At 49.5% G+C, this 19,088-nt stretch overlaps 1 protein-coding gene across 4 annotated transcripts in view; it reads left to right on the top strand.

The window, feature by feature from the left end:
- Positions 1 to 16,950, top strand: part of MTCL1 (microtubule crosslinking factor 1) — a 127,111-nt gene extending 110,161 nt beyond the window's left edge. For all 4 annotated transcript variants that reach the window (XM_060118223.1, XM_060118224.1, XM_060118225.1 and 1 more), the window contains 5 exons: positions 301 to 555; positions 5,579 to 5,875; positions 7,711 to 7,742; positions 9,156 to 10,623; positions 15,781 to 16,950. In XM_060118223.1, coding sequence (XP_059974206.1) covers positions 301 to 555; positions 5,579 to 5,875; positions 7,711 to 7,742; positions 9,156 to 10,623; positions 15,781 to 15,975 — 2,247 coding nt within the window. In that variant the 3' untranslated portion in view covers positions 15,976 to 16,950. The remainder of the gene's footprint in view (positions 1 to 300; positions 556 to 5,578; positions 5,876 to 7,710; positions 7,743 to 9,155; positions 10,624 to 15,780) is intronic.
- The last annotated feature ends 2,138 nt before the right edge of the window (positions 16,951 to 19,088 follow it).

The following is a 19,088-nucleotide window of genomic DNA, read 5'->3' as shown; positions in this document are numbered from 1 at the left end:
AATGTCTATTTAGGTCTTCTGCCCATTTTTGGACTGGATTGTTTTTTTTGATATTGAGCTGCATGAGCTGCTTGTATATTTTGGAGATTAATCCTTTGTCAGCTGCTTTGTTTACACATTTTCTCCCATGTCAGATGTTTTTAATTAGGACTTTAAAGATGAAAACTGCTTCCTCCATAAGATTGGTCAGATCTTGGTTTAAACATGTTTCCAGGGATAATACATGATCGTGCTGAGATTTTCTTCACCTACTAACACGAGACTGTCAGGGACTAAGTTCCTAAGTGTTCTCCTTGACAGCTGGAAGCAAAGACTGAGAAAAACTTGGGAGACCTGGGCCCCTCTGCTGACAGCAAAGGGGTGTTCAGGAAGGAGAGGGAGGCACAGCAGAAGCTTCTGGCCGACAGTCATGGGCTGGTCATGGACCTGCGATGGCAGATCCACCACAGCGAGAAGAACTGGAAGCGGGAGAAGGTAGAGCTTCTCGACCGCCTGGACCGGGAGCGGCAGGAGTGGGGGCGGCAGGAGAAGGAGCTCCTGTGGAGAATCGAACAGGTGAGGATGCCCCAGGGGAGGAAGGAAGGATGCCCAAGGGAGGAGGCGGAGACGCCTGACCTGGAAATCAGAGCACTCAGAAGGGGAAAATCAGACAGCTTGGAGGTCTTTGCTGCATCAGGCTGATGTAGGGGCTTCCAGAGGAAGAGGAAGAAATCCTAGGAGTTCTGGTGTTGAAGACCTAGGCTCAGCCCTCCCATGACACAGACCTTTTCATTGCAAAGTCTGTGCATAACTTCCCTGTGTGTGTACGGTTGGGGGGTAACTTTTTAAAGGTGTTTAAAGACTAAACTTGAAAGATGAGATTATTTCAGGCCTTAGGAAGTGATTTCTACCAAAAGGCAAACTAGCTTTTAAGTCTGCCACTAAAGATGCGGTCATGGTGACTGCTCCAGCTTGAATGGAATTGTTGTCCTAGTAAAGAAATTGCTGAAGTCAGTAGGAAGTCAGGCTGTTTGCACCTGCTGTGGATCTTGTGGAGCTGTGATTAGACAGGACACAGTCAGGGGAAGTGACTGATTGTTCATCATCTTCAGCTAAACAAACACTGAAAAATGTAGATGAGTTCTGTGGGAAAGGGGGAGTTGTTGTTCTAGAGTTAATCACTCCCTGCCTTGCGTCAGACTTAGGACAGTTTGTGTAGCTGCAGTCCTGCCTGAGTAGTGCACAAATTAAATTTTCACATGAAACTGATGAAGGACTGGGATTCTACCCTGGCTGGATTTTTACATAGCATGCACTGTAGTTCAGCCTGTCACACTTACAAATTCAGGAGGCCTCAAGGAAATGTATTAATCAATAAACTGAATGCAGGAAAAATAACTTCATTATTCTATTATAAATATCCATGCTGCCTTTTGGAAAGTGTGCTGTATTATCCCTAGACATGGGACCTGTGTTCTGCAGGTGCAGGGACAAAGGTCCGTTTCTGCTCACTGCTGAGAAGGGAGGGGGCGAGGGAGAGAACTGAAAAGGACCAGGAACCTTTGGGTCTGAAACCTCTGAGCAGAAGTGCACTGCAGATAAGAGGCCCGATGTCCTTCCTGGGTTTGGTTACTCACACAGCTGAGTCACCAGACTGGTAGATGATATGGCTCATTTCAAAATTCCCCAAATTCTATCGAAGGAAAGTTGGCCACTTCCTGTTTGGCCTAGAAATGTGGCACCTGAGAAGAATCTTCTCTCTTAAATCCCCTGTGTGCCTGTGCTCTATGCAGAGGATCGGCTGTCGGGTGGGAATCGTAGGGGCAGATGCAGCACGTACTCTTACAAGGTGGTCACGGATTCATCCAATGTTCGTTAACCAGTATCCTGGCTCCTCCAGGTACCTCGTTATCAGGGAGGGCCCCTCCTGGCCGTCCCTCCAGGACCGCACACACTGTCCCTCCCGCACCCCAGCAAGGCCATTGTCATCACCTCTTTGCCCGTGAGCTGTAGGCTTGTTGGTCTCATCATGGCTTCATTTTGGAAGTCACACACCTTGGATGTAAGTTAAGCAAGTCTTTAAGGGCTTCATTCTACTTGGGGGAATGAGGCATTTCTAGTAAAGGAAACATTAGTAAGACATCTAGTGACATTCAGTGTTGGAAGAGTTAGTGCCCTAGGGACGAACAGCCACCCCATTTTAAGACTATCTTTGGAAAGGTGAGTGGGCAGGGGCTGGACTCCACTTCCAGGCTGTCTCTACTGCCATGGCCCTACCATGACGACAGCCTCAGAACCTCAGTCATCAAGGTGAACATCTTTGAGCACAAGGGACTCAAGACACGTGGGTTCTGGGCGTTCGTTCATCTGTTCCTGAAATCTGTGTGGTGGATCCCACAGGCTTTGTACAATGGTTTCATTGCTGTTTTTAGAAGAGGGTTTGTTGATGCTTCAGATATGCAATTGTGGCTTTCAAAAATAAATCCAGCCTTCCCCCCCGCCCAAATATTTGACATTTAAAAAATCACAGTACCCAATCCTGAAAATGAGGAAAAGCAGTTATAGGCATTCTCTGTAAAAGAGGAAATTGGCTAACGTGTAGTGTGTGTAGATTTTTTTTTAATCAGTCATTGAGTTGTTCATTCATTTAACTTTTAGATGCACATTCCGTAGATGTGCAGACACCTACAACTACAACAAGACACGTAGACAAACATCCTTCATAACGTATGCCCCTCGATATCTGACTATGTGGTGGGCCATGTAACCTTGTCTGTGATGACCTAATACAGATGGTGAAAGAAGTAACACTAAATCCATTTTCCACTTTGAGAACACATGCTTCGTACTTGCCCGGTGGTGTTGAATTCCTACATAATTTCTGTGCCATGTGAGGCATCTGATACGACGAATGACTGTGGGAATGTGGTTAAGGTCATGTAACACACACCATCTATCTTATCAGCATCTGTCTCAACCCAGATCTGATGGGTGAGAGTTAACTTTCCTGGAGTTACACTACATTTCTCCTCCGAATTGTTCAGTCTCAGTTAGCCTGCAGAGGCCTTAGGAGTTGGCTGTGTTAAAGAACTAAACGAAAGCTCACATGTCATTCCATTCTTCTTCCAGTGACTTCCTTAAATCAGTTACCTCTACAGCATGAAAGGCTGTTCTTTTAAAACCTGTGTACAAAGTAACCTTTTTTCTTGTGACCAATTCAGGTAAAGTGACATTCTCAAGGGTTTACTGTTGCCTGCAAATCTTGTAAATTTGTCGTTTGCTTTATAAGTTTTTCTACTGCAGGACTCTAAGTACAGTAGGTGCTGATGCCTGGTTTGAAATGACTCTCCTAGGAAACCCTATCCTTTTAGGGACCATTTATTCTATGACAGTACTGCAGAGGCATCTTGGCAGCAGGCACCTCCAGATGAAACCACTCCAGCTCATTTTTAGGGAACCTAACTCTTACAGCTTTAGTGCACATTGCTCCTGGCTGCCCAGGTTTATTTTTGAAACCCCACTTTGCTGAGTGAGAATGTGCTGGATCATAGCTCTCCCCTGTAGTCAGTCATTCTCCCCTCTCTTCACACACACCCTCCGTGCACATTTACAGCTTCAAATGTGATTCTTGCATTTTAATTGTGCCCGAAATAGCTTGGAGATGATCATATGTTGAAACTAAATTACACTGACATGCATTAGATGAACATAATAAAAAACTTTCCTTTTCATTTTTTTTTTTTTTAATTTTTATTTATTTATTTATTTATTTATTGGCTGTGTTGGTCTTCATTTCTGTGCGAGGGCTTTCTCCAGTTGTGGCGAGCGGGGCCCACTCTTCATCGCAGTGCGTGGGCCTCTCACTGTCGCGGCCTCTCCTGTTGCAGAGCACAGGCTCCAGATGCGCAGGCTCAGTAGTTGTGGCTCACGGGCTTAGTTGCTCCGTGGCATGTGGGATCTTCCCAGACCAGGGCTCGAACCCGTGTCCCCTGCATTGGCAGGCAGATTCTTAACCACTGCGCCACCAGGGAAGCCCCTCCTTTTCATTTTTTTAAAAAAGAAAGCATTTAGCATCTTTGAGAGCTCTGTCACTGGGGAGCGGGTAGAGAGCAGAGGGGGCTGAGCTGAAACCCCCGGTGACTTGCTTGTTCCCTAATTCAGCTGGGATTCTGCCTCAAACTCTAACAAACATTTAAGCTCCAGCTGCTTGAATCTCCATCTTTCTCCTAAAATGAAGATAATACTCTTAGACTGGTTCCACCACCTCAGAAATTACTAGAAATGAGTAAAAGTCCCCATGACTCCTCATGGCTTTGTTCCCTACGACACACAGGCCACACTTATCCAGCTTGCTGATGAAGGCTTGAGTTAGGACAGGAGGTGTAGTTTGTGAAAGATGCCTTGTTGAAGGGTAAATGAATGCGCTTCCAAGGGAGGGTCGCCTCCGGGCACTGTCTCAGCACCAGTTCTGCTGCCCCCGCCCTGGAGTTCAAGTCCAAAGAGCAGCCAGGGCAGGGGAGTGTGTGAGCCGACCTGTCAAAGGTGCTTTCTGCCTGTTTTGGAGGGGAGCTCGGGAGGGTCCAGGGCAGCCCCTCAGGGCTCCCCCAAGGAGAGAGCACTGCAGGCCGCGTGTCCCTGCCCGTCCCTGTGGTTCCACGCGGCTCCTCCTGAAGGGCCCCCATGCTGTGAGGACATGAGGCGTTCGTTTATCAGTGCACCCAGGCCCGAGGAATCACGCAGGCCTCAAGGGGGGGTCGGTGGTGGTCCCGCTGACGAACAGCGAGCTTTACGCTGGGCCCGGCCTGCAGCCCCCCCACAGCCCCAGAGAGAGGGGCACCCCTCTTACAGGTGGGGACACTGAGCTGAGACGACCAGCCACACACACTGGTTCCCGGTCTCCTGAGGTTTCCCCACTGCTGCTGCTTGCATTTACCAAGTCAGAAAGGTATGACTCCAAACTATGAGGTTCATGTTTTTGTTTCTTTTTCTCGTCATACCAGATCTTTAATTACCTCTGGAGCTAAATTTTAATCCTCTCAAGCAAAGTATAAGATGTTTTCGACACCCAATGGTTATAACCCAGGTGATCACTTGGGATTTATGTAGGACCCATTTCAAATAATTTGGAGACCATGCTCTGTTGTTATTTAGAAACCCTGCTAGTTAGGAAAATCAGATTCACCCTCAGAAGTTTGCTATCACTGATGGCTTTCCACTGAGTGTGCCTTACGTTCTGAAGGTAATTACCAAAAGGGAGTTCTAAATGTGTCATTTGGTAATGTTAGATTAAAAAACTACATGTATAATTTCCTGTGAGCACAGTACTCAAAGTTATATACAATAACATATTCTCATCAGAAGGAGCTGGCTTGCGTGTGGTTAATGATTTTTCTAGTCCATATAAAATTGTGATTTTTCTTTTCAAAAAGCATTTGTGATGTGTTATTTTTGAAATTAAGGTCAGAACTTTAAGAACGTAGACTTCTCACAGTCTTTCAGACAGACCATATGTTAATTCCAAATTGTGGAGAAACCATGACCTTAGGGAGCAACAGACAGAAAAATGAGGCTAATTGTTTTCATTTTTAAAACCCTCAAGTTGCAGAAAGAAAACAGTCCCCGGAGAGGTGGCAGTTTCCTCTGTGATCAAAAGGAAGGCGATGTCCGCCCCTGTGCCCACACGGGGAGCCCCTGGGCACCCCACCCCACGGGGATGTGGCCCTGCATGGACACTGACTCCAGCACGTTTGAGGACCAGCCGCTGTCCAAGCTGAAGGAATCGGACAGGTGCTCGGCCCGGGAGAACCTCTACTTGGACGCCCTGTCCTTGGACGACGAGCCAGAGGAGCCTGCAGACCGCAAGCCCGAGAGGGAGTTCAGGAACTGCTTCCCCGAGGTCAGCCTGGGTTTGGGGTCTAGTTACCTGCGGCAGGGGCTTGGGAAGCCGGCCGAGTGGCTGGCAGGCCCCTGGTTTGCATATCACGGCCTCTGGGGTCAGTAAAAACGAACCCTTCATGATGCAGGAGCTTTGCTTGGTGGTCCTGACCCCAGGCTCCCTGCTTCACTTAGCTGCTTGTCTCAGGTTCAGAAATTCAAGGCTTGTGTCCTGTGTGAATGGGAGTCTAGGGAACAGGAGTGTCCAGTGAAACACAAGAGGAAATATTGGGTTGACCAAAAAGTTCGTTCAGTTTTAAGTAAAAATAAAAGACATTTTTCATTTTCAGCAAGAACTTTATTTAACGACGTATTCATTAACCAAATGAACTTTCTGGCAAACCCAATAGATCATCCTGGGAAGTGTACAGCTGCAAGTTTCCTTAAAATCATAGTACGGCCTTCTGATTCCAGAAAACATTAATAACAGAAAAAAATTTTTGCTTTAAAGAAAGTAACAAATGTCACTAACCAATGACATACAATAAATACCTTATCTGTGCAAAGGGAAAAAAATCCAACACTAGAAACCTATGTAACTTAGATCAGCAAATAGAAGAGCTTAGCTCTGTGCAGAGATCTGCACGGCACAGCGCTGGGTTTTTCTGGTTATGACTTTTGAAAAACTGGGTTTTAAAGATTGATTTTAGGAATCATACCTGTGAGCCAATCTCACAGTGGTTGCACCTGTCATTTGACATGCTCAGCAGACGGGGTGCCTGTCAGGCAGGGATGCTGAAGTGGGGGATCACCCTCAGTCACAGGTCGGCGAGGTCAAGTGCCTTCTCCTCAGCACCTGTACCCAGCAGAGGTGACAGCGCCAGCATGCCACCCCGGGGATCTAGTGGTATCGTCTCCTATGCCATCGTCAAAGCAGTGGCCAGATCCCATGGGAGAGCTCCCTGGCGGATGCTCAGGTGGTTTGCTGTGCCAGGACTCAGTCGCAATACCCCCAAGGCTCACTGGGCCTCGCTCCCTCAGGACTGGTCCGCACGGGGGTGTCCTCAGGAGGACCGTGTGTGTGCATGTTCTCTTCTTTAGCAGAGGTCACTGTACCTTCCCTGATTCCCAAGGGCGATATTTAAAACAAAGAGCCCTCTAAGGACGTCACACCGACTTTTTTTTTTTGCATTTTTATTGCAGTACAGTTGGCGTGCAATGTAAGTTGCAGGTATACAACAGTGATTCACAATTTTTAAAGGTTATGCTCCCTTTAGTTATTATAAAATATTGGCAGTATTCCCTGTGCTGTATAATACGTCCTTGTAGCTTATTTATATGTAGTAGTCTATACCTCTCACACCGACTTCTATAGACAGGCTGAGGCCAAGAGACGTCTCTCCCCTAACTTGCTCTCACCCTTGTCTTCCCTTCCTTCTTCTCCATCTCCTCCTTCTCCCCCTCCTCTCTTGCATGCATTTGTGCTCGCTCGCTCTCTCTCTCTCTCACACACACACACACATTGTCATTAACGAGGCAGCTTTGAAGCTCACGTGCTTAGTGATGCCCTCTGAGGAGCACAGGAGAGCCACTTTGTGACAATGTTTATAGACAATTTTTCTCATTCACGTGGGCCCTCCCTGGACTCAGAGGCTCTAACACCTCATCACCCCTGGATTCTGGTGTCATTACTGTACTTCAAAGGGCTGAGAGGCAGAGGCACTCTTGGCCCAAACTTGGCTCCCATGTACATTTTAAATGGTATTGTCCTAAGAGAAAAACAAATCACTTAGCACCCTGAAGGCCCCTAGGCAGCCAATGTTAACCAATTCAGATAAACTTACTTCTTCTTTATAGGAAGAAGAAAATCACAAGGGAAATCTTCAAAGGTAAGTAAGATTGATGAAATGATAGTAGACTACTGCAGTAAAAACCTCCTGGTCTTAGGCTTCCCTGGTGGCACAGTGGTTAGGAATCTGCCTGCCAATGCAGGGGACACGGGTTCGAGCCCTGGTCCGGGAAGATCCCACATGCCGTGGAGCAACTAAGCCTGTGCGCCACAACTATTGAGCCTGTGCTCTAGAGCCCTCGAGCCACAATTACTGAAGCCCGTGCTCTGCAACAAGAGAAACCACTGCAATGAGAAGCCCCTGCTCGCTGCAACTAGAGAAAGCCTGCATGCAGCAACACAGACCCAATGCAACAAAAAATTGAAAAAACCTCCTGGTCTTAAAATTCTATCTTGTCACTGCAGTGTACTGTGACACTCTTCAAAAATGACTTGGAGTAAAGCTTCTGGATAGTTGCTTTATTATTAATTTCATAAATACGGTATTTTAAATTATTAGCAACAAAAAGGCTAGTGCTATGCTGCGTTCATGTGTGTGTTAGTGTCACAGTAAGAGCTGTGTGATTAGAGTTGTGTATTTAAGGAGATGATTGTGTTAAATGGTATTTGAAAAGTCCAGGGAAACCCTTTCTTCTAATTTAAAGTCTGATTCTAGTAACCCATGTATGTATGGCGGGACATGTCTGAAAAGGCACATATAAGCAAATTTGTTTAAACTGAGTGGAGAGGGAAGGGGAGGACTAAGCCTGTGGGTGGGTCTGGGCAGGGCCAGAGGGGATTTCTGTTTGAAATGGTGTTGAAATCATTCGCCAGCCTGATCACACCTTCCACTGCCCTCCTCTCCTCCACATCTTTTTTTGGCCTTGGGAGACTGTTAGCGCTTTAAGCCAATAGAGGATGAGGCCCGTGGGCGGAGAAGACAGGTCACAGTTGCTTTGTGGTGGCATCTCTCCCTCCCCGCCGCTCCAGTTTCTCGTTTGGATTGGGACTGTGGTGTGTTCACGTCTGTGGGATGCGCGCCTGCTCTAATGGCGGGAACTCGGGAAGCTCCCGCAGCGTCGACACTGAAGGTGCCCAGCAAGTACGTGGAGAGGCCAGGCCACAGCCAGGCTCCCCTCCTTCCTGTGGAGCATCCATGCACTGAACTAGAATATCGCAGAGCAGGGTTAGAGCTTAGCTCTGACTGCCCTGAAGCCCCACCTCTCCCACGGTTTTGAGGGTCAGCTGTAGTAAATTCTGACCAATACAAGGCCCCTGCAGCAATTCCAGAGCCATAAAAGCCTGTTGGACACCAGAGGGTCAGCCCAAGAGTGGAAAACATCAGGCAGCTGGAATGTGTCCTGATCCTTCAGGTGGAGATGTGGGCAGGACACAGGCTGTGCGGGGTCGGGGGTTCCAGGGCCGTGGCTCCCTAGCCGGTGGCAACTGACATCTCTCCTTTCCCCTTCCCCAGGGCCGTGTCTGTGTCATCCATGTCTGAGTTCCAGCGCCTGATGGATGGCTCTCCCTTCCTGCCAGAGAAGGGCCTGCCCGCCACCAGCAGCAAGGAGGATGTCACCCCGCCCCTCTCCCCCGATGACCTCAAGTACATCGAGGAGTTCAGCAGCAGGAGCTGGGACGAGAGACCCCCAGACGCCTGGGCGGACAGGACTGAGGCCAGCACCCACCCCTTCTCCGACTCCTCCTGGTGCCTCACCACGAGCATCACCCTGACCACAGACACCGTGACCAGCCCGGAGCACTGCCAGAAGCAGTTCCCGCGGAGCCTCGTCTGCGCTGAGCAGGCCGGGCTGAGGATGCTGCACAGCCCGCCCGCCGTCCGGAGGCTGGATGGCACCGTGGTGGCAGGCGGTGAGGGCAGGGTCCGAGGGGGCCCGGGGGACACCAAGGGGAGCTGTTCTGAACACATTCTTAGCAGGTGGCCCTGTGCCCCCTCCAAGCACCCCCGAGACTACACAGAGGGTGGGCTCTGGCCCCTTGACAGCACCCTCGGCCTCTCCTCCCCGCTGCACAGCCTGGAGATGTCCAAGAACCTGAGTGATGACAGGAAGGAGGTGGCCTTCTCCGTCAGTGCCCTCTGCTCCAGCCCCGGGGAGCCTCTGGTCAAGGACACGGCCTGCCAGACCACTGGGTCCCGGACAACAGGGACGCAGACCATCCAGACCATCAGCATCGGCCTGCAGACCGAAGCCCTGCGGGGCAGCGCCGTCACCAGCAGCCCCCACAAGTGTCTCACACCCAAGGCAGGGGGTAGCACCACGCCCGTGTCCTCTCCCTCCCGCGGCCTCAGGAACAGGCAGGTGGCCCCCGCCATTGAGAAGGTGCAGGCCAAGTTTGAACGCACATGCTGCTCCCCCAAGTACGGGTCTCCCAAGCTGCAGAGGAAGCCTCTCCCCAGAGTGGACCAGCCAAGCAGCAGGACCTCCCCGGGGCTGGCCCCGAAGGGCTGCGGCGAGTCAGCCTGGGCCCGTTCTACCACCACTCGGGAGAGCCCCGTGCACACCGCCATCAACGACGGCCTCTCCAGCCTCTTCAGCATCATCGACCACAGCCCTATGGTGCAGGACCCCTTCCAGAAAGGGGTGCGGGCCGCCAGTCGGTCTCGTTCGGCAGAGCCCCCGCTGGAGCTGGGCTCGGGCCAGGACACGAGCCCCAGCTCCCGAGGCCGGTCGCCCAGCCCGGTCGGGGGTGGCTCCGAGACGTGCAGGGAGGAAGGGGGAGAGGGCACGCCTGCGAGGCAGGACCTGTCCGCTCCCCCCGGCTACACACTCACCGAGAACGTCGCCCGGATCCTCCACCGGAAGCTGCTGGAACACGCCTTAAAGGAGGAGCAGAGGCAGGCCGCCCACGGCACCCCCAGTCTCAGCAGCAACGGCCCTGTGGGAGAAATGGCGGTCAGAGCCGAGCCAGGGTCCATCGAGGTAAAGGAGGCTGAGTATCCCACCCCCTCCCCCTGCGGCTCGTCCTTTTCAGTGTCAGCACAGCTGACCCTGGGGCTGTACCAGGTTACGTGAGTTCAGGAGGTTCAGGGGAGGATGGAGAAAGCAGGAACGCAAACCCTGAGCTGCTTCTTAAAAGAGAACTTGGTTTTATTTCCGTCAGTGATCCTCTGAGGACCATGAGATGGTTTCCTTAAGTAGCTCGGGGATTGACTCAGGTCCTCCACTCTGGCCTCAGTGATCCATGCTTGTCTGTTTATCAGGGCTTTTTGCTGGGGGTCATATTTCCCCTCCTTCTGTATGAGTTTGTGTCCTGGGAGCGTGTGTGGGCAACATCAGGCTTTCTGCTCCAGCTGTGTGTGTGATGAAGAGAGAGGTTTTTGACAGGGTGGACATAGAACACCTCTCGTCAGGACCTACAGGAAGGGTGTCTGGATCCCAGCGCTGGCTTCAGTGCAGACAGCGGGTTCACGTCTCACAAATCCCATTATCCTCTCTGTGTGCATGCGTTCTCTTAGCAGTAAAACCAGGTGAGACGAATGGATAAGGTCAAAATCCTGCCTTCATACAACGCGATTATTATCCTTATCCCCTTAAACATCACCTATTATTACGTTACCTATGACCACACTTATTATCCATAGTCACATATTATTATGTGATTATTATTATTATTGTATCCCTCCTGCTTAAGGTTATTTGCAAATCAGTCAATCTTGAATTCTGCCCTGATCATACCCACATGTGGTATAACTGGACCACGGCAAGGATGAGCAAAATAAAACAAAGCCAGATGATGATGCCGGGGGTGAAAACGGTGGTGATGTTAGCCTTATCGTTCACGCAGTGCCAGAGGAGGTTTCCCAGCCCTTGGTCAGACACCCTTATGTGTAGACCTGGGGATGAGGCCTGACCCACCAGGAACCCAGATGCAAAACCTCCACAGTAGTGGAATCCAGACAACGGTAGGCATTCTCCAGGCTGGGCAGACAGCAGATGGCGAAGGTTAGAGAAGGACACATACACGCTCCCTCCCAAGGCTCTGCAGCCCCAGATGCACAGGTGAGGAGAGGAGGAGGTTTATTTCCTGTGTCACCTGATCCACCTTCTGCCCCACATTTCCCACAGTGGGAAAAGGGATGCTCAGCTTCCCAGTATAACCCAACAAGAGGCATTTAACTCAAAATATAGAGTTTAAATCTGAAATAGATTAAACCATGTGAAATTGCCAATGACCTACAGAAATGGCAACACCATATGGTTCAACCTAATAATATTGACAGTCTGTGGCCTACGCCTGCCAAAGGTACGCGTCTTTGTGATAAATCTGTGTGCTCTAAGGAGGTTGTGTTCTCAGGTAACAAATGGTGTCTTCTGCGGGCTTCTGTTACCCCATCCCTCAGGGCCCCTCAGGTAAGTGGTTTGCTGCTGCAGAGGGTCTAGCTGGGTGAGTGCCACACCTTCTTGGAATGAGAGCTTTGTCCCAAGCATTAACTGGCTTGTCTGTGGGGTCCATTTATATTAGAGACTAAATTCGTTTTGAGTCACGAATGAATGCTGCAGGCAATCTATGAGACTAGAAAGAAAATAGTGCTGTGATTGAGTCATTAAACCAAGGCATGAAAATGGCTTTATCCGTATAAAGCTGTGCCCCGCTTTGGTGCTCTGTGAAGTGTCTGTTTAGATTTTCTTCTCACTCGGTGTGTTTACTACCAAAAGAGGTGATGGCTGATTTAAAGGGGGCCGAGGCACGGTGTCAGGGGTTCACAACTGGCATGGAGCTCTCACGAGCAGTGTTTAAATGTCATGGGCTCTTTTTCCTTTACTGTTGGAATTTGGCTTATTCTAGACTCCAGTGGAATTATTCCTCACCTGAACTGACTTACTATATTAGGCCCATTGGAGACCCCTTCCCATCCCTCCCTAGAGTTGTGGTAGTTTTTTTCGTTTCAAAATCAGAACGAATTCAGATTTCCCACCCTCCTCTGAGCCCATGTGGGAGAATTTTTCCCGGAGTGCTCAATGGGACATCTAAACGCGGGTGATGGAGTCATCCCTAGCCAGGAACGGGCACAGTAGGAAACTCCCTTTCTCCCCTCACTCTCACCCCACAAGCTACTTATTCCTCTGTTTCTCTTGAAGACATAGCACCAATGCACAACGCAGAGAGAAGCTGTGAGCAGGTCTGGTGTGGAGAGAGAGGATAATCTGGAAACGTCTCAGTGGAAAATTCAAAGGGAAAGTTTTAGTCTGAGCTGCAGTCATTTGGTCATTGTGACTAAAACAATCTAGCTATTTAATGGGCTCTGTTTCAAAAACAGCAGTCGTAGGGTGTTGGAAATGTTAAATGCCAAGGGGCAGCTCGGGAAGAAGAGAAGAATAGCCAGCGGAAGGGAGAGGTCTGTAGCTGTTCTGTCGTGAGGGCCCCTCCTGCTCTGGCCAGGCGGGGGCCGGCCTGTGTGCCCGCTTCGGCAGGACCTCGCGTCTCCAGATGGCTGCCACCAGGCCTGTTGACTTTAAACCTTTACTGTTGTTCTTTTTTAAAAGGTACTTTCCAACCTACTTGCTTTTTCTCTTCTTTGTCTGTCTGTTCTGTCCAGAACCACACTGTCTTACTAACTGCCCCCTGGGGACTCTAGCCCTGCCTGCCTCACGCCGTAAGTGCTTTCTTCCTTCTTTCCACACTGTCTGGAGAGGTTGTCATGCAGCTCAGGGCTGGCATCTGACCCACAGAATGAGGCACCACCGTCCCGGGCAGCTCTGCTCCAGGCTGGCCCAGGGTCCACCTGCAGGGACCCATGGCAGGCCTGGACAGGACCACTTGCCCCCCGGGGTACTGACTGCTCAGGAGAGATCCTACTGAGATCTCCCCTCTCCTGTGCAGTCTGCAGCCAGTACGCTCCCGAAGGGGTTAAAAGGACATTGGCCAGCGAGGGAACTGTCCAGCCTGCAGGGCCTCTGGGCCGAGTGTGTTCCCAGTAGGCCTGCCTGCTCACTGACATTTCGGTGGCTGTGCATTGCCATGTGCTATAATAAGGTGTGACCATTACACATAATGCTTTTTCTCTTTTTTTTCAAAAACCACACCAGAGGGAATAAATACAAATGTATCTTGTCCTTTCCAGTGGTCACCATAGGGGTCATGGTAAGTGCTCAAGAGATTTGTGTTACTTGACTAAACAACACAATCGTCCCTGCTCCAAAATTGCAGAATCACCTTCAGAGCCTGAATCAAGGCTTGTGAGAAAATACCAACCTTGTTTCTGATCAAGGATATAGTCACCCACCCCCCTTATCCACTGGCCTGAAATACAACTGGGTCTCAAAGACTAAGCACATGCCCCACGAAAAAGGACAAAGAATGGCTCCAGAGGCCATTTCCAGAAGAGGTGCTGCAAGGATGAGACGCCCCCAGAGCCTGTGGCAGGGGCTTCTCGGGAAAAACAGCATTGCTTGCTCAGATGTGCTGGTGTGATACTAAAGAGAACTTTATCCCCTTGAACTCATGGTCACACAGCATTTCTTCTGCGCACACAGACGCTAGTGACGAGGTGGCACAAATTAACAGAAAACCCTTGTCACTCAGCATCAGCTTGGTAGAAACAGGCTGCAGTGGTTTCTATGCCGGCAACCTCCACACACTGCTAGACAACACACATTACAAACCAACACATTTATATACGCAACACAAACCACACATCTCTTGAGCCACCGTCCCTCGTGCCCTGGGCTGGACTAAGGTGAGGACGTTTCCTTTAATTTTGGCTGTTTCAGTGCTGATGTGTTTTCACAGGCGAGGTATCTCTGGTTGTCATGGTTTCCATTAGTGTAAGTGCTTTGCTGAGGAGGCCTCCCTGTAGTCACATAAAGTGCCACCAGCAGGTCTAGGGATGTTAGAGTCATCATGTGTGTGTGTCGATGCTCCTTTTCTACTGCCCCTGGGCGGCGACCACTCCCCCATCCCTCCTGTGCCCCGCCCTCCATCTTCTCCCTGCCTCTTTGTCGCTCTGATAACTACATGCTCCTCATTCTGCTCTGCTGTGCTCATCTCTTTACATCCCTCGACTTACTTCCTGAGTGGCTCTGAGGGTCCTTGTTCTGTGTTCTTCATCACAGTGGTTTCCCACCTCAGCCTCTTGTCGTGTGGGTGTCTGGGTGGATAGAACTCACCATTTCCTCAGGCCACAGCTGCCCACAGATCCCAAGTCAGTGTCCTGGCATGCAGAGTAAGGACAAGTAGCTCAACAGTCTCTAATACCAAAAAAGGAGCAGCAGCCTTGAGAGGACGTACTGTAGGTGATTGGTCCCCAGAAGGTGCAGGAGTCTGCAGCGTAGAAGCACAAGCACACTTGGGCTCCACTTTTTAAAATTTTATAAGTTTTTGTTTGTTTTTATTTTTAGCCGTGTTGGGTCTTTCTTGTGGTGCGCGGGCTCCTCATTGTCGTGGCTTCTCTTGTTGCGGAGCACAGGCTCAGTAGTTGTGGCACACGGGCTTAGTTGCTCCGTGGCATGTGGGATCTTCCCGGACCAGGGCTCGAACCCGTGTCCCCTGCGTTGGCAGGCGGATTCTTAACCACTGCACCACCAGGGAAGCCCGGGCTCCACTTTTTAAATGCTGCTGCCAGGAAGAGTCATTAGATAAAACCACCTAAATTAAAGTTTCTGCCTGCAGCATTATCTCCATGTTGTGGGAGTTTAAGCCAGCGCTAGTCAACCTGGAATAAACTGTAGCAGAGTTGGTTTGAAGGTGAGCCCCGTTGCTGGTGCAGCCTGATGGAGTCACAGATCCCTTCATGGCCAGCCTCTTAGGACTGGGCAGGCCACTCAGGACTCTGGCTCCCCCCTTCCATCCGCTGCAGCCCAATTCCGAAGGTGCCTCGTATACACACCCATCTCATGCCACGTTTTCATCATAATTTGCTATCTTCCCATTACTGTCGTCACTGGTCATTCGTGTTGAATTTTTTACTTACCTTTTTAACTTATACTCCGTGAGCAATGTATAACTTAGCATTCAGAAGTTGCAGACACCCTGGTCTGTTGCACTTGAGTCTACTGAGAAGTTTGTTTGGGGGAAATCACCTCCCGGAGGACCTGTCCCTCTGAGTAACCCTGTCTTTCTCTTCCTCGGCTTTGAAGGAACTCCCTTGTTCTGCACTAGCTCCATCCCTAGAACCCTGCTTCTCCAGGCCCGAGAGACCAGCAAACCGTCGCCCTCCGTCCCGTTGGGCCCCACATTCCCCCACTGCCTCACCGGCTCTGTCACCCGGAGACCCGACCTCCTTGGAGGAGCTCGGTGACGAGGGGCCGCCCGGGGAGAAGCCACACCTGTGATGCAGGCTCGCATGGATTATCTGGAATAATTCACTGTAATTGCATAACCACACCGTCATCATCGACCGAACTCTGCCCCAAAAGGAGAGATCTGGTTTTCCCAAGGTCAAAGAATGTTTTTATTTTAAAAAAATAACACAGCTGCTGAATGTTCAACCTGTGAATCTGAGATGTTTCTAGAATGAAACAGTAAACGTGCCTGTAAGAACTTAATTTTTTTCATAGCTCAGAAAACTATTTTTGTCTCCATCTTTTTTACAGAAAGTATATTAAACAAAAAAGTAAATAAGATATAAATTTAAAAACAAAACGTTTTTAAGAGATTCTGAACACCCTCGCGCGCGATACTGACTGCCTCACTGTTAAATTTGCACTGTTAACATTTGGTTTGGTTTATTTCCACGTTGAATTAGAGTGTTTTAAGTTAATTTTATTTTGTCAGTGTTCTTGTTTTTTAAGAATTTTTGAAATGCTTCAGACTGTATGATTCAGTGAACTTTTTGTAATGAAAAAACCATGAAGCCAGTAGACAAGGCAGATCTCCTATACCCTTGAGGGGATAGATGGCAGCATTCTGGAAAGGCAGAGAGGCCTCAGCCGGGTTGCCCAGACCTGCTGTATAATCCACATACTCTTCTCGGCCTGCACGTCTTTGAGTCCGAAGCACTGGGGTGCATGGACATGCCGCTGCTGTGGTCTCGCCCCTCCCATGTGTGAACCCTCTGTCCCGCTGTGATACGGTGTGAACCCCCTCGTACTGTACTGTTGTCTTCTCACACTGATGATACAACAGCGATGGCGTTTTAAAATTATTGTTAAAAGATTAACAGGCAATACAGTGTTTACTCCAAATTTCCTTGTTTAAGGAAAAACACTACACAAAGTCCTGAGGATACCAAATGGAAAGAGAGAGGGTGGTGCCTCGGAGTCTGTATGAGACGATGATGAAGAAGAAATAAAGCCTTTACAAGACGGCGCCTGTCCCAGACCTTGTCTCACACACCCTCCACCTTTTCCTAACGGCTCACGCAAAAGTTTCCCATTGCGGGGGCGGGGGGGGGGGGCGGCGGTCATACAGCCACTCACGTATCTGACTGGGATGCACTGTGAGTGCACAACGACCTTGCAGTTTCTCTGCAAGGGCATCCTGGAATAGATAAACAGGCGACTACATTTCTGCTAAAAAAAGCCAAAATGGGTGGGCGAGGCGGTGTGAGGAAAACAGTTATCCACAGTCAGAATGCACCCACCCTCTCCCTCCTTGGAAGGTGGGAGAGGCCGTTTCCATCCCTGGACTGAGATGCAGCCCAAGCTGCCAGTGTTTGATAAGTAGGAGTTTACGAAGAAGTGGTGCTGATGAAGAAAACAAGAACTATTTCAGGCCAAAGCTTCTAGCTGTAATCTTTCAGTAACAAACTGGCTATGGTATAAGTTATTTTCCCAGTATCACCACAGTTCCATTAAACTAAATATTTTTTTTATGAACACAAAGTACTGTTGGACATTGGAGCCTGCTGTAGCTGCTGCGGAAAACAGCCTGACAGTTCCTTAAAAAGTTAAACGGTTACCATATGATCCAGTAATTCCACTTCTGAGTGTAGGCCCAGGGGATCTGAAAGCTGGGACTTGGACAGATATTTGTTCACCCATGTTCATGGCCAAAAAGGGGAAACAATACAAGTGTCCATCGATGGATGACAGATAAACAACATGTGGTTCATCCATACACTGGAATACTCTTCAGCCTTAGGAAGGAGATTCTGGCACCTGCTACAGTGTGGATGAACTGTGAGGACACTATGCTAAGTGATATAAACCAGTCACAAATACTGTATGACTCCACTTATCTGAGGTACCTAGAGGAGTCAAATTCCAGATACAAAAGTAAAATAAGGGTTAGCAGGAGTTAGCAAGAGGAAAGAACAAGGACAGTGCTTAATGGGTACAGAGTTCCAGTTTGGGAAGGTAGAAAAGTTTGGAAATGGATGATGGTGACGGTTGCACAATATGAATGTACTTAATGCCACTGAGCTCTACGCTTAAACATGATTAAAATGGTGAATGTTGTGTATATTTTACCACAGTAATAATTTTTAATGCAAAAAAGGAAATATTCTACTTAACCCCCTAGACACAGCTGTAGACAAACTATCAGCAAGTTGACAAAGATTTCTTTCAGGCCCAGCCTCTGCCCACAGTAAGTGCTGGGAGGTGCAACAACACTCTTCCAGTCGGAAGCCAGCAGGCCAGTTGTTGGTGCTCATAACCGGAGGAGTGCCAGCGCCCAGCACAGTTACGATCCAGGACCCTCATCATTCCGTCAGGACATGCCCTGTCTCCCGGCCCTGCTCTGCTCTGTGTCGCTTTATTCTCAGACAAGCATCCTAAAAGTTGGCAACCCTCGTTCCCAGAAGCTCTTACTAGTTTAGTAACTCCGAGAGAAAGAGGATCTCTTACCGGTAGCACCAACAAAAGCCCCAGGACTGAAGAATCTCATGGTTCTGCTTTAATTCACTCATCTCACCCTGTGCCTGGCACTGCCAGACTGGCCCAGCAAAGGAAAACCACCGGAGTGGTTAGGATAGAGGGGAGAGGGTGCCTAGAAGGCAGGGAAGGCTGAATGTGATGGTGGGGCACCCCGGAATTACAAGGAGAGGTTCTGGTCATCACGGAACTTGCTCTCTGGCTGGAGGAGATGAATCCCAGGCACAAATGCAGAAATGGCATGGTTTATATCCAAGCGGTGCTTAAGCTGGGCTTGGGAGGAAGAGCAGGATTTAACTGTGAAGGCAGGAGGGGTTGTCAGGTGGGGGAAGAGAAGGGGCAGAGGTGTGGGGAGGTGGTGATGGGACCCCTAAGCAGGGCAGGGGTGTGGTCACTGCTGGAGGCAGAACCTGCAGAGACAAAGCCACGTTAGTGGCACCAGTGCCTTGAAAGCACTTTGGAACTTCTCCAACCATCCAGTTCTCTAATTGTTAGGCATATGTATTCTTGAGTCCATTTACTGTGGAACCATTCCAACTTTTGCAAAGACCAGAGGATGAAATCACTTTCTATGCTCTTGTCCAAATGGACGGCAAGGCACTAAGTAGGTAAGAGCAGCTGCTTGTCTG

This window comes from Mesoplodon densirostris, chromosome 15 (assembly GCF_025265405.1).
Source record: "Mesoplodon densirostris isolate mMesDen1 chromosome 15, mMesDen1 primary haplotype, whole genome shotgun sequence".
NCBI classification, from domain to species: Eukaryota; Metazoa; Chordata; class Mammalia; order Artiodactyla; family Ziphiidae; genus Mesoplodon; species Mesoplodon densirostris.
Note: the sequence above shows the minus strand (reverse complement) of the source record. Positions and strands in the feature narration are given on the sequence as shown.